The sequence below is a fragment of the Pomacea canaliculata genome, linkage group LG8 (assembly GCF_003073045.1).
Source record: "Pomacea canaliculata isolate SZHN2017 linkage group LG8, ASM307304v1, whole genome shotgun sequence".
Lineage (NCBI taxonomy): Eukaryota > Metazoa > Mollusca > Gastropoda > Architaenioglossa > Ampullariidae > Pomacea > Pomacea canaliculata.
In genome coordinates this window covers 1,938,627-1,951,117 of record NC_037597.1, presented here as the reverse complement: position 1 = coordinate 1,951,117, position 12,491 = coordinate 1,938,627, and the positions used below count along the sequence as shown (strand labels likewise).

General features: G+C 36.0%; 1 protein-coding gene across 1 annotated transcript in view; it reads right to left on the bottom strand.

Moving 5' to 3' along the window:
• Positions 1-3,184: 3,184 nt before the first annotated feature.
• Positions 3,185-12,491, bottom strand: part of LOC112569961 (proteasome activator complex subunit 4-like) — a 37,827-nt gene continuing 28,520 nt past the window's right edge. Inside the window, 11 exon segments of the mRNA XM_025248085.1 lie at positions 3,185-4,461; positions 4,668-4,825; positions 5,740-5,946; positions 6,552-6,626; positions 7,048-7,127; positions 7,130-7,199; positions 8,041-8,169; positions 9,542-9,618; positions 9,893-10,176; positions 11,341-11,472; positions 12,109-12,197. Of these exon segments, the coding sequence (XP_025103870.1) occupies positions 4,691-4,825; positions 5,740-5,946; positions 6,552-6,626; positions 7,048-7,127; positions 7,130-7,199; positions 8,041-8,169; positions 9,542-9,618; positions 9,893-10,176; positions 11,341-11,472; positions 12,109-12,197 (1,278 nt within the window). The 3' untranslated portion in view covers positions 3,185-4,461; positions 4,668-4,690.

Below are 12,491 nucleotides of genomic sequence, written 5' to 3'. Positions count from 1 at the left end.
CTGCGCAAAAAAAAAAAAAAAAAAAAATCACCTATAATCCCATTCCCACCTAGTTGTATACTGTTTGGAAACAGCTTGATGAATATATTCCATATAGTATTTATTGCCTGCAACAAAATGTTTCAACATATAACTATCGTTCCCTATAGATAGTCCTGCCCCAACCCGACCTGTTTCAGTCATTAATAGAATACTTCACAGACTTTCTTCTTGCACTCTGGGACATATGAATACTAATTATCTTTTGTGACAAAGTACCTCATAGTTAATCCTCTTCTCTCTAGAAAGTTTATCACAAATGCTTCTTGAATTGACACTGCTGCAGTGTTGGTATCTTTCTATAACAGCCTTTTAACATTTTTTTTTTACCCTGAAAAAATTAGGAAACATCACAATAATTTAATTTTGTGAAATGAACAGTTCTTGCAAATACTCACTTGCCCACTTTTCATCAGAAATAAACAAATCCTTTTTTTATGCATGATCTTGTGCAATGTCCAGTTTATAAATGACTAAATATTGGAAACATCCTTCTAAGTTTTGAGCAATATTCATCTAAACCATACCATTTACCCTATTAACGAACTATTTACATACTTTGAGGTAGAGTTAAAGGCTTCTGGGACAGCTGAAACGGCCCAAGTAGCAAGCTGTATTTACAAGCTTGTCATACAATACACAGAAAACCCTTTCTACAGCTGATATGCAGCCATCTCTTTTTTAACTAAGTCTTGCAAAATTCCCTCAGCATACTAATATATAATCAAGACTACCACATGCCTGTCCCACTTGCTTCTTGGAGGAAATATACAGTGTGAACAGTAAAGTATCATGAATGTAAAATCTCCAACATCCACCCTCACCCCAACTTTTGCTTCTATTTTTTACTTTGGATGTCCATTCAAATAAATATAGCTCACATTTTGACAGATCACACACACACACTATGCCTGTGGATTGCCTCAGCAAAGCATGTTCATTCTTTAGTCCTAGCGTTAACTGCTTAACTCACTCAACATTGCAGCATTCAGAACAGTTTAGCCCCTCAACCTTAAACTATAAGGTCATTTCAAGTCTCTAAAATACATGTTTAACAAGTACCTTCAACATCATAAGGATCGAGCTCTGTGACATGGAAACAATATTACAACAGGATGATGTCACAATATTTCAAGTGTACGGTTTACATCATCCTAAATTCCTCTTATTATCATCTCCACCAAAAAACTCAAGAAAATGTTGAAGTACTCAGCACTTTACACCATGTGTGCAGCAGGGCACTATTTTGTCAGCAGGTAAATATACTCTTCAGGAAGCACATTGAGCAGCAAGATGCACATCCTATGACAGATGTCCATCAATGTTATGTGACTAATAATCTGAATCACCAGGTGGGGAAGCTGTTGCAAATGTAAATTGATGACTGCACACGTACCGTTTATAAGCACAATCTGGACCCCTCTGTTTTTGTCTACAACACTTCTGTGGGTTCTCTTACGGATAAAAAAAAAAAGATGCACTAATAACCAGACGACTACTTACTTCAAATTCACTCCAGCAGCTGACCACCAACTGATCCCATAAATTCCAAGATATTTTACACAATATGGAATCAGACTACAGTGGATAGTAGCCTCCCCAGATTAGGAGACAAATAATAAAAACCGGTTTCAGGGATTTTTTTTTTTTGGTTCCTATCTATTCTTTGCCACAATAAGACATTTTATAGTTAAACAAAGGAGTAAATAGTATGTAAAGCAATACTACAAAAATAAAAGTACATAGAATGTATGAAATATAATACACAGAATATAGAATGCACACTGCAATATCAGCGGCTTTAAGTCAATGGCTTTTTTAACCACTGAAGCTTATGTTGTGTCCAGGGTTTGAGAATACTTGAAACTTGAGCAAGGTTTTGAAATGACACCATTGCTTTTTATAGATACATCACATTTATTTACTGATACATATCTTTTATAGACATTAAATATCTATTTTTAGAAGGAAGATTTTTAAAGTTTCAGTGGGGACAGGTAGAGTAGGAATGGCTAGACAGGAAAGTTTAAAACCTGCTTTGAAATCCTTGCCTCACTTGATCAAATAATTGTTCAGTGGTGTAGGAAGATGCTCGGCTTTTGGGGCAAACTCCATACTGACAGTGAACAACGCTCACAAGGAAAACATTACTAGGAAAGAGGAAGTCAGCTTGCTAGAAGACCAAGGGATCCTCAAGTGATGGTGCCACCTGCTGAAAATAATTACCTCATAAAGCCCTCTGAAAAAAAAAAGACCTCACTTTGATGTTTACATTCTGACCTGTACTCAGCACTTTCACAATGCACTACCACTGATATCAGAACTAAAAATGACTAGGTAGCAGAAAACGCATCACTGGAGCCACAGTCTAGCAACTGGTGTACTTGTGATGCTCTGTGCCTTCACAAAGAGAAGCACAGATTTGCCAGACCCACAAAGAAGATTATAAAGCTTTCCTATTTGCTAAAGATTAAACTAAAATTAATGTACACTTTTGGTCAACTGCAGTCATAAACACTGACATATTAGCTGCCTAGAAAACATAACTGCTTAATATTTCTGATGCCACTTCTTACAGCTTTATCACTGTTCCTAACCACCCAAAGCACACTCATTTATAAAAGGATGTGGTACTTTCATCTTGCATATCTTAACGATGCAACAGACCACACTAGGTGTTTGACTCTGGGAAGATTTGTTTAAAGTTATCACTTTGACAGACCTTCCTCAGCAATGAGCTTGTGGTGATGTGGATGGATTTGTTGGTTACAGTTTCAAACTAGTTTAATACTTATAACTAACAAAAGGAAAGGTGATTAATTTTCTTCCAATGATAAGCAAAACTGATTTAGGTACAGAGAGAGCTACACACTTGACAGTAATCCGTGAAGTTTCTTAAGCCATTTTTCTACCTTATGTGTATGTTAGCCTGATAGAAGGTAGAAGTGTTGAATTGGTATCATCACAAATAAAGTACTTTACTAAAGTACAGTGGTTGCACTGTGCCACTGCCAAGTTTCTTTGTCTGACTTTATTCTGTTTTCAGCTACTGACATGCAGTATAGACAAGGCTCACACAGTTTACATCAGGAATAAGACAAGAATACATTCAATACTCATGCTTAAACAATCACCAAATAATAAAAAAAGAGAGAAAAAAGTGTATTTCTGTAATTATCTTAGCTTGTGCCAAATATCTTCCAAAAGAGTCGCCTCTTCTTCAATGCACATAAAATCATTCTTCCTTTTCCTTCTTTGATTATGGTTTGGTGGATATGTAGTTAAGTAATTTTTTTCTTGCAATAAATTCTCACTCTAATAATGCTTGCTCTTTAAATACTCATAAGGTTGCTGAAAACAATTCTACACAATCATTCACCAAAAACTGTAAAAGACTACCCCTTGTAGTATTGTACCCCGCAAACCAGATTTCTTATCCAAAACCAAAGTGCTATTACATCTTAACCATTTCAGCATTTCACTCTTTTTTTTCCCCTTTGTTAAAAACGTTTTTTATACTGAACTTGTACTCATGCTGTAAAGAATATTTTACAGTGATATATTTCCTTTTGCCTGTTAATTTTTGAAATCTTGACACAATCAGTATCTGATCACAGATATAAGTGCATATCAAAAGAAATGCCATTTGTGTGTAGTTTCAGGCCATGACCACAGAAACTTTCCGTCTACAATCATGATCCACCTAAACACGCTTAGCTCAGGTGTGATAAACTAAATCGCATGCTAATATTACATAACCATTTCTAAGTCACAGTATTTACACATTTTACGATCAGATTTTACAATGCAACAATGCAGTTAATCTGTTTTAGATTATACATAATATACCAATCATATTTCATATTGAAGGCCTTTTAAGAGCAATTTTTCTTGACTGGAGAACAATGCTGTTCAGAACAGTGATGAGATATTCAATCACAAACAACCCCTACAGGCACAGCATGAATTCATACTTTTATGTACATCATATACCTATTCTAACCCAGTGCCTCCAAAACTGACTATCACTGATGTCAGCGTTAAGTTCGAGGTTAGTAACAAATAATTATTTTTCACTATTTTTGACAATATGGTTGGTCACAAATCAGTCTGACAACTTTGGAGCCAATGTTCGTTGGGTAGGAGTTCCTTCTGAGTTTATGGTGGCATTCTCCTGGTTCTGAATTCATCCACAGGTGAACCTCTCTGGAAATCTATTTCATCTGTTCTGGACACAATGCACTCACTTTTAAATGTAATGTGCGATGCTCATAAAACTGACATACCAATAGAGAAAACAATTTCAAAGGAAAATGCCTGAGTGCTTCTCTCAATCTTAGCCTTGCTCACACGTACTCGACTTCAATATTCATTCAAGAAATCTACCAAGATTTCAAGCTCAAGAGCCCCCAGGAGCCAGCTCTGAAAACAAAAACAAAATCAACAGTATCAGTATCAATCGACAGAACATTGTGTGATCTATCTTCATAAGTAAATTTACAACTGTTCTGCTTGCTGGAAAGTTCTCTCAACACACATTTACAAAACTATAAGCTGAAGAGTCTCAGAAATTGTATCCAACCAGCCCACTGAATGGAAATAAAGAGAGCAGAAAACAAAGAACTTGCCATTAACTTGTCAGGCACTGCTTTTATGCATAGTAATTAGGGGAGATCAGCAGATCAGTTAGGACCACCAGCTGGTCATCAGTGAACATTTGTTTATGGTCATGCCAGTTGTCATGGTGAGTGCGTCTGAAATCCGACAGTGTCTTCTTGACTGTTCTCTGGAAAACAAAATAACAGGCCGCAGATTACATACATATCTTGATATTGTTTTACCAGAAACTCTCATACTGAGTACACAGACTATATGTAGTAGAACCACCTGTCTCAACTAAAAAAGTGACATGGCATTAAGTGAAACTATATGTCTCTAGTCTTCAACTGTGTAAAGGCTCCTACATGCTGTCTCATCTGAAACTGTTAGTAACCTGTCTCCCTTTTTGCTATAAGATTTGACAGATTTGATATTGTTAAGCTCCAAGGGTCATAAATTCCGCATACTTAATGAGGCCCCTGACATATTTCTGCTTATCTTTGCATTTTTGGCACTGCTTAGCCAGATTAAATAGATAGTCTTCAAACTTAATTGGTGAAGGCTCAGTAAAGGCTCTTATTGCAATCACTAGTTATACCCCTTACAAAAAAAGGAATACGAAAATCAACATTGACAAGGCCTTTGTTCAGATCATCAAAATGCATCAACAACCAATTAGAAGACTTCTTTCAGACAACAGTGGGTGTCTACCAAGTGATACCCTTAAGCCTGTACCTTTCAACATCTTTGAGAACACTATCAGAGTAACCCTTCACAACCTTCACACTTCCATTTCCATGGATGGGATGCCCCTGTGCTTAGTAGATGACAATGTTCTAATGGAAGGTATCAGTAGCAAACTGCAAAAGCTTAACAACAGACTGACAACAGTGCAAATACATATGAAATGTAGACCAGTACCAACAATAGTAAAATCATGGTTAACACCAACATAAAGCAGCTATCTATATGAAGGTTGAAGAGGTAAACAGCTGTAAGTGATTGGGAGCTATCTTTTCCAAAGACAACAGATCTATGGCGGACATTGTTATCATAATTAGTTTGCCTTTTTTTTTTTTAAAGTTTCAGTTTGCAACTCACCTGTATGGGCTGAGGGTCATTAACATGGACACTAAGATCCATCAGCACCTGTGGAATGAAGTCTGGCACATCGTAAGGATAAGCCTGGACACAGGCGCTAAGCCCAAGAACACCAGCATGACGCTTGATCAACTTTTCTAAAAACTCTGGCTCTATGCTGGCATTACGTTTCTTTAACTTGACACAGCGCAAGTGCTTAAAGTGGTCCTGAAAAAAAAAAAAAAAAACAACTTCTAGCCTACTAGCTACAAGATAAACATTTTAATACAAATCTGTATTTTTAAAATTATTTTATTCATTCCATCATACCTAAGAAGTCATGTCTTCAAAAGATAGTGCATTATATTTTGGTTAGAAATGTATAGTAAATGTCCTTATCTTCCTCAACTCCATCAACATGGTATGATTTGACCAAAAACGGCATTTTCCCTAAGGGAAAAATATGTTGTTTTCTTCTGTGGTTCATCCTGGAAAGGGACTATATCACAAGAAGCAGTAGGCCATCACCCTGTATTACGGTCAGTTATTCTTTGTGGGGATGCTAGTTGGGTCCTTTGGCTACCATAACAATCATGCTAAGCTGACTGTGTTGAGTAAGAAAGACTCATTTTACTTTAACATACTTTTAAACATTAATTTTAACACAGAAAACATGTTTACTTTAAATCTGCAATTTGTTCATTTTTAACTACATCAAATGTAAAAAACATTTTTCCCTATCAAGTGGAAAAATATCCTAACTGAACTGTTTATTAACTTTAAGGATATAACTCATTATAACTGAGCACATCTGAGCACCTCCACTGACTTACCAACATATCAGAATTCATTTGCAGGAAGCCACAATGCATCATACCACTCAGTGTCTGAGCAGCCACTTCACGAACCTGCACATATTTAACAAACACATGTCACAGTACACATATTAGTATATTTACCTGAACATCTCACCTGGGAAGTTGATATGTGCACTTGCATACCCTGCAGTCCCATTAGGTTGAAGTCATGTTTGGCCAAGATGTAGTTAATATCCCAAAGCACAAAAACTATTTATGTTAACAAAGGGCTTCACATTAAAAACAATGAAAAAGTCATGGTACAAATCAACAAAGTAAATTTTATTGCTGTAAAAGATACAAATTTGCATATTTACCTCAAGCTGCTCAACATAAAGCTAATAACAAAGCACAAATAAGACTACTGTGTACATAGTTACAATCTCTACAATTAACTGTCCATATACATTAGACGGAGACACTTTCAGCAAACTACACACAGTACAACTACCAGTATATGTCTGGAACCCACCTCCAGCTGCTCATCACATAAAAGGTGCACCAGCAGCTCCCGGATGGCTGTCTGAATGTCTTCCGTCTGCAGCAGGAAAAGTTACCAAATACCATGACTTGCACAAAATGCAGGATGGCCACACGTGCTCGCCATGATGACAAACCTGAAACCTATAATGTTAACAAAGTTATTGAAGATCTCATGGTTATCAAGATTTCCAATGTAAATGCTATGTCTCTGTGTTTGTATGCATGCACAACAGATGCTTGAAAGTCGTAGTGAGAGGTGTTTGAAAGCATTAAAAACATTTTTTATTACATTTAACACTAGTATGTAAAAAATGTAATGAAAAATGTGTCAAAACAAAAAACAAGCAGTGCTCAACACATACATTTTTGTTTTAAAATGAAGAATGACAAATATTGCCACAAAGGCAAGTGTTCTTTGTTAGCCGGCACTACAAACAAGTACATTTAAGATCTATGTGCACTTAGAGACAAGTAGAATAATATCAATTGGACTAAATATGAACATATCAGGCGTGCAAGATCAACGACTGTTTTGTTGAGAACAGTAGAAACTGTCAATAACTATTAAGTGTACTGCATTGTAGTTAGAATCAATAACAGCACTGAATACAGTGTTAAGTAAATAATGTAAAGCTGTGATTCTTCGCTATATAAAAGCATGATTTACTGTTATTAATAAATTGTTTTCTGTTCTCATACGACTAGTAAAAATTCCTCATTTACCCTGCCTTTCAATTAAAATAATTGTGGTGGCTCTAATGTTCATGTGAATTTGATGTTGCACTGACTGAATGAGGCTTGCATTACATTTAGCCCAAACATCAATATTGTATTTTCCATGGTTACCTCCCATGAAGGCCTCTGACCTTTGGCTTACTACCAGAATTTTCACATTGCACAAGGGCAAATGTAATTACTCATCTTCAATGGTCATGTATCTGGTAAAGTCAATGAAACAAGGTATGAGTAAAGATAATGATACCTCTCTGATAGTGTGCAAAGCCACAGGGAGAACATCTGTAGTCAGCAGAGATGTGGACAGTATAGTCAGGGTCTCTCGACAGTCATTACGCAAATCTTCATCATTCATCTCACTCTGCAGGTTACAAAGCTGCACATACAAAATATATATATATACACATCTATATCAATATTATAGCATTTAAAAATTCTGTGATGTTTACAAATAACTGAAAGCAAGAGTGACTGTTACAATAACGTTACATTAAGTAGCGGCAGTGGTGGACACAGGAACACACAAAATAACATTCATGTGTCAGGTGTGTTTAGAAAGTTTGTTTTTCCCAGAACAAATTGGTATCTAGAACTTTGCAATTATTTGACAAGACACCTCTCGCCAGCCATTCAAAGTTGAGTGCCACGACGAAAGTTCAACATGGGCTGACAATACTCGCTTAAGCCATAGATCTGTATATACAGATTTCTGCCTGAGCAAAAAGGTTGCAGATATGGACAGTATTTTCACAAAATATGAGCATATCCTCGGTAAATAACACTGATCTTGCAGAAAAGATCAATCACAACCACAATAATTGCAAATAACTGTTTTTTAAAGATAAAAAATTTATGCTGAAGCACATTAGGATTAGGTTTATTTCTTGACCATTTGTTATTTGAACCATAGATGGTTTATATTTTTTCAATCTACTACAATCCAGAAATGTGGCTGTTCTTTTATGATCTATAGATCTGTGATAAATAACCCTATTACTATTTTTGTTTAGTTTATGATTTTGCACACATTGTCAGTTTTTTTGTTGAAGGGCCAACCCTAAAGTTAAAAGACTTGTACACTGCTTTAAAAAATTATGTGAACCAAAATTTCTTAAACTGTATAACTATAATTCTTACTTATTATGTATTGCATAATGGAATTTAGAATTCATACCTGGATATAAGTATTGAGTAAATTAGTGAATATATACATGGACGTTGTTTTGAATTTCATTTTTATCTATTTTGTCTTCCTGTAAATTTTTAGTTTAACGTTTTACAACAGATTTACAACCTGCAAATAGTTTACAAACTCCTGAACAATCCTGCCAAATTGTGTAGATGTATCTGTTGCAGCTTTAAAGATACAGGTGTTTTTAACAATGATGTTAATTCATGTTTTTCCACCTCACAAATGAAAGAATTATCAAACTTTGGGGCTACAGAAAGAAACAAATTTGGACACTAGTACACCTGCTATTTGCTACTGTCTGTAGATTTTATCATTTTTTAATACTCTTTGCATTACTCTTAGTTTTTGAAACTCTAAAATATGCTCTTAAAGTAAAATTACATAGGCAAAAATTATCCATTTTGGCATATTTTGGATCATGTGTTCTTCATGAAACATTAATACTTGCACAAGACTTTTCACTGACTAAAATGTTAGCTGTTTAAACATCTTTTTGGATACAAATTAAGTCACTGTTGGAAAACAACATTTTGTGACCATGAAATGAGCTGCTTACCACAGGCAACAGTGGGAAAACATCCTTTGTGAGGACACTGAAACCACGCACGCAGCAATTAGTTAGCCACTTCAGGACTGGAGAAAAAAAAACCAAACAAATGAAGTATACATTTTAAAATATTTTATTAAGTGAGCATGATGCATTAAGAATTTTCTTTTTTAACTTGCAGACTATTCTGACCTCATCATGTGGTTATGCAACCTACATATTTTTAAAGTCTCAGACAAACGTTCAATATGGCATAAACCAAACTTTATCTTTTTTACCTTACCATAATGTAAACTTGATTAAAGATTATAAGGAATGTCAACAAAGTATCACTGCTTTGTTACAAGAAACTACTCTCACCTGTTTTGCACAGACGAATCAGATCTTTCTTCTCCTCACTTGCTTCATCTCCACCGTCGATTTCTTCCTGTTCTATAGGTTGTTCACAAGAGTTCTCTACAGGATTTCCTAAAGCACTCTTGACTGCTTTTGGCACCTGCAAGCAGTCCCCCTTGTCAAGTTGAACAATTTTCAGCTGATCAAGTTTTTCCAGTATCTGAACCATGAAATCTCCCCTTTGTGGTGACTCTGTCCGTGACTTCTCATTGATATGGTAATCATACAAAAATATGTTGGCCAAGATACTGAAACACAGGTAAAGTAACCATAACTAACAGCAATCATTGCTGATCTCATTCCAGACACAAAGACAATATTATCCAAAAAAATGAAATAGCCTTATTTTTAAAAGAATTTATTTTAAAAGCTAAAGTAAAATCTCCTTAGTAAGAACTCCTGTACTGCGACCTCCTCTTACATATGAGCTAAAATCTTTTCAGAGATGTATTTTGCCACATAAATATCATCTCTATAATGACTACCTCCCCAAAGCAACTTATGACCAAACGTTTGAGATCTATTTCCTCTTTGTTTTGTTTTTTGCAGAAGTCACATGTTTACAAAATTATGTGCGCTTTAAAATAGACTGTTTTTGGATGACCACTTGCCCTATATTATGACTGTCTGCAGAAATAGCATAAAACAAATTAAGTACATGCTGAAAGAGACTGCTTGCTCATTGGGTCATTGGTCATTTTGACCCAAAACCACGTCTCCCAAGCCATGTTGCCCATCCACCTTAAGCAAACCCAGCCCACCATGACCACATTGCTCTATGTTGAGACCACATCATCCCAACACTGAAAGTGGAATCAACCCAGGCCTATAAGGCCAATCAATCACTGATGACTATTAATTAGAAATAGTACCAATAAAGCCATATGTTTGGAACAAGTTCAGCCAGCATCTTATAAAACAAAAAATGATCGATGGCAAAACACATATAAAAAAAAATCTCATACATAAAACGTGATTTTCTTTAATCATTTTTGAAGCTTTTGCTGTAATTTATTCCTTAGGTTGGAGGTTTGCATGTATATGCAGATGTTTGGTTAACATCAAATGGCTATTGCTGCTAAGGCATTCACCTAGCCTGGGCTTAGATTTAGTCAAAGTTCGGTGTTGGATTAGGTGGTCTTGCATTGAATGATATAGTTATGATGTGATTCAGGTGCGAGGTGAATATAGCTGGCTGATTTGGTACTGGGTCAAAATGACTGGCTACCCATTCATTTTTGTCTCTTTATTTACCAATGCACATCAGTTGATTATGCTGCATTAATGACCTTTTGCATAAGTCACATGTTTATAAAATGAGATTCTTGTGACACACTGAGCTCTGCTATGACTTCAATTTTATGCAAAAATCATGTTCGAAAAATTTTTTTGAACACAATGCAGCTGCTTACCTTCCTAATCTGTCACGAACTGCCTTATATGGATGTGATAAGTGAGGCATGATGATTTCCAACAGGCGATGTAATAGTTCTGGCACTCGCCATTCCTGCTGAATGAGTGCTTGTTGTAACATGAACAGACGGCTGTAATCAGAAAGAAAACAGATATACATGCATATGAAGTGCTGTCATGTTTTTCTACTCATCATTCACTAGGTGATGCTTTAGCAACTGGACTATGTAATAACCAAGACCTGAAGTTTTTGGTCTCTATGAAAAAAAGCCATGATCAAAATCCCCTTTTGTCACAATGTTGTTTAATACAGGAAGCAGTTTCTCAGGTTTTTTTCTTTCCGTCAGAGTAGTTGGTTAAGACCAGACATTAACTAAGTACTGACAACACTCTCAGAGCTGAGCTGTGACTGGACGGCTGATGACGTAAGTTGAGGGTAACACACTCTTAAAACACTAACACTGAGCATGGAGATACCAACATAGAGTGACTGAAGAAACTGACATACTGATACTTTCTTTGTTAGCGTTTTACACCATGCCAGCAACTAATGCTATGTCACGGCAATACACTGATATAGCGAGGCTGAAGAAACCAGCTAAAAAGTTACACTGACTAAAGAGTGGACAAAGACACCAACAGAGCACTGACACAGACTGAGTGGCCAAAACTAGCTAATTATTAATCCTTTTTCTCCATCAGAGAAACTCATATCCACACAACACTATCATCCAGGCGGACAAGAAGCTGAGCAAAACTTTGCTGACCTGGAATCCCGGAAAGCTCCACCTCCACTCAGAAGGTTTGACATCAGAAGCTCAAACAGCCAATGCAACTGACGTGGGTCTCTGCTTTCCTGCAGAATGAAAACATTCTCTAGACACAAGCAATAAAGATTTCTTTAAAGTACAGTTTATGAAGGTATGTCCACAGTCAAGGATCAAGAGCTGGATATAAAAACCTACAAAAAATATGCAAATTTGCACACATTTTCTCATTTACACATCCCTCCCCCTCACACTCACAACTAAGCACACAATACACACAAAACAAAACACACATATATACACAAGAGTTACACAAAATGTGTATGCAAAAGTTCAAACTAAAGCTACAAGAATGAAATGTTTACATTTATCGGTATGAAAAT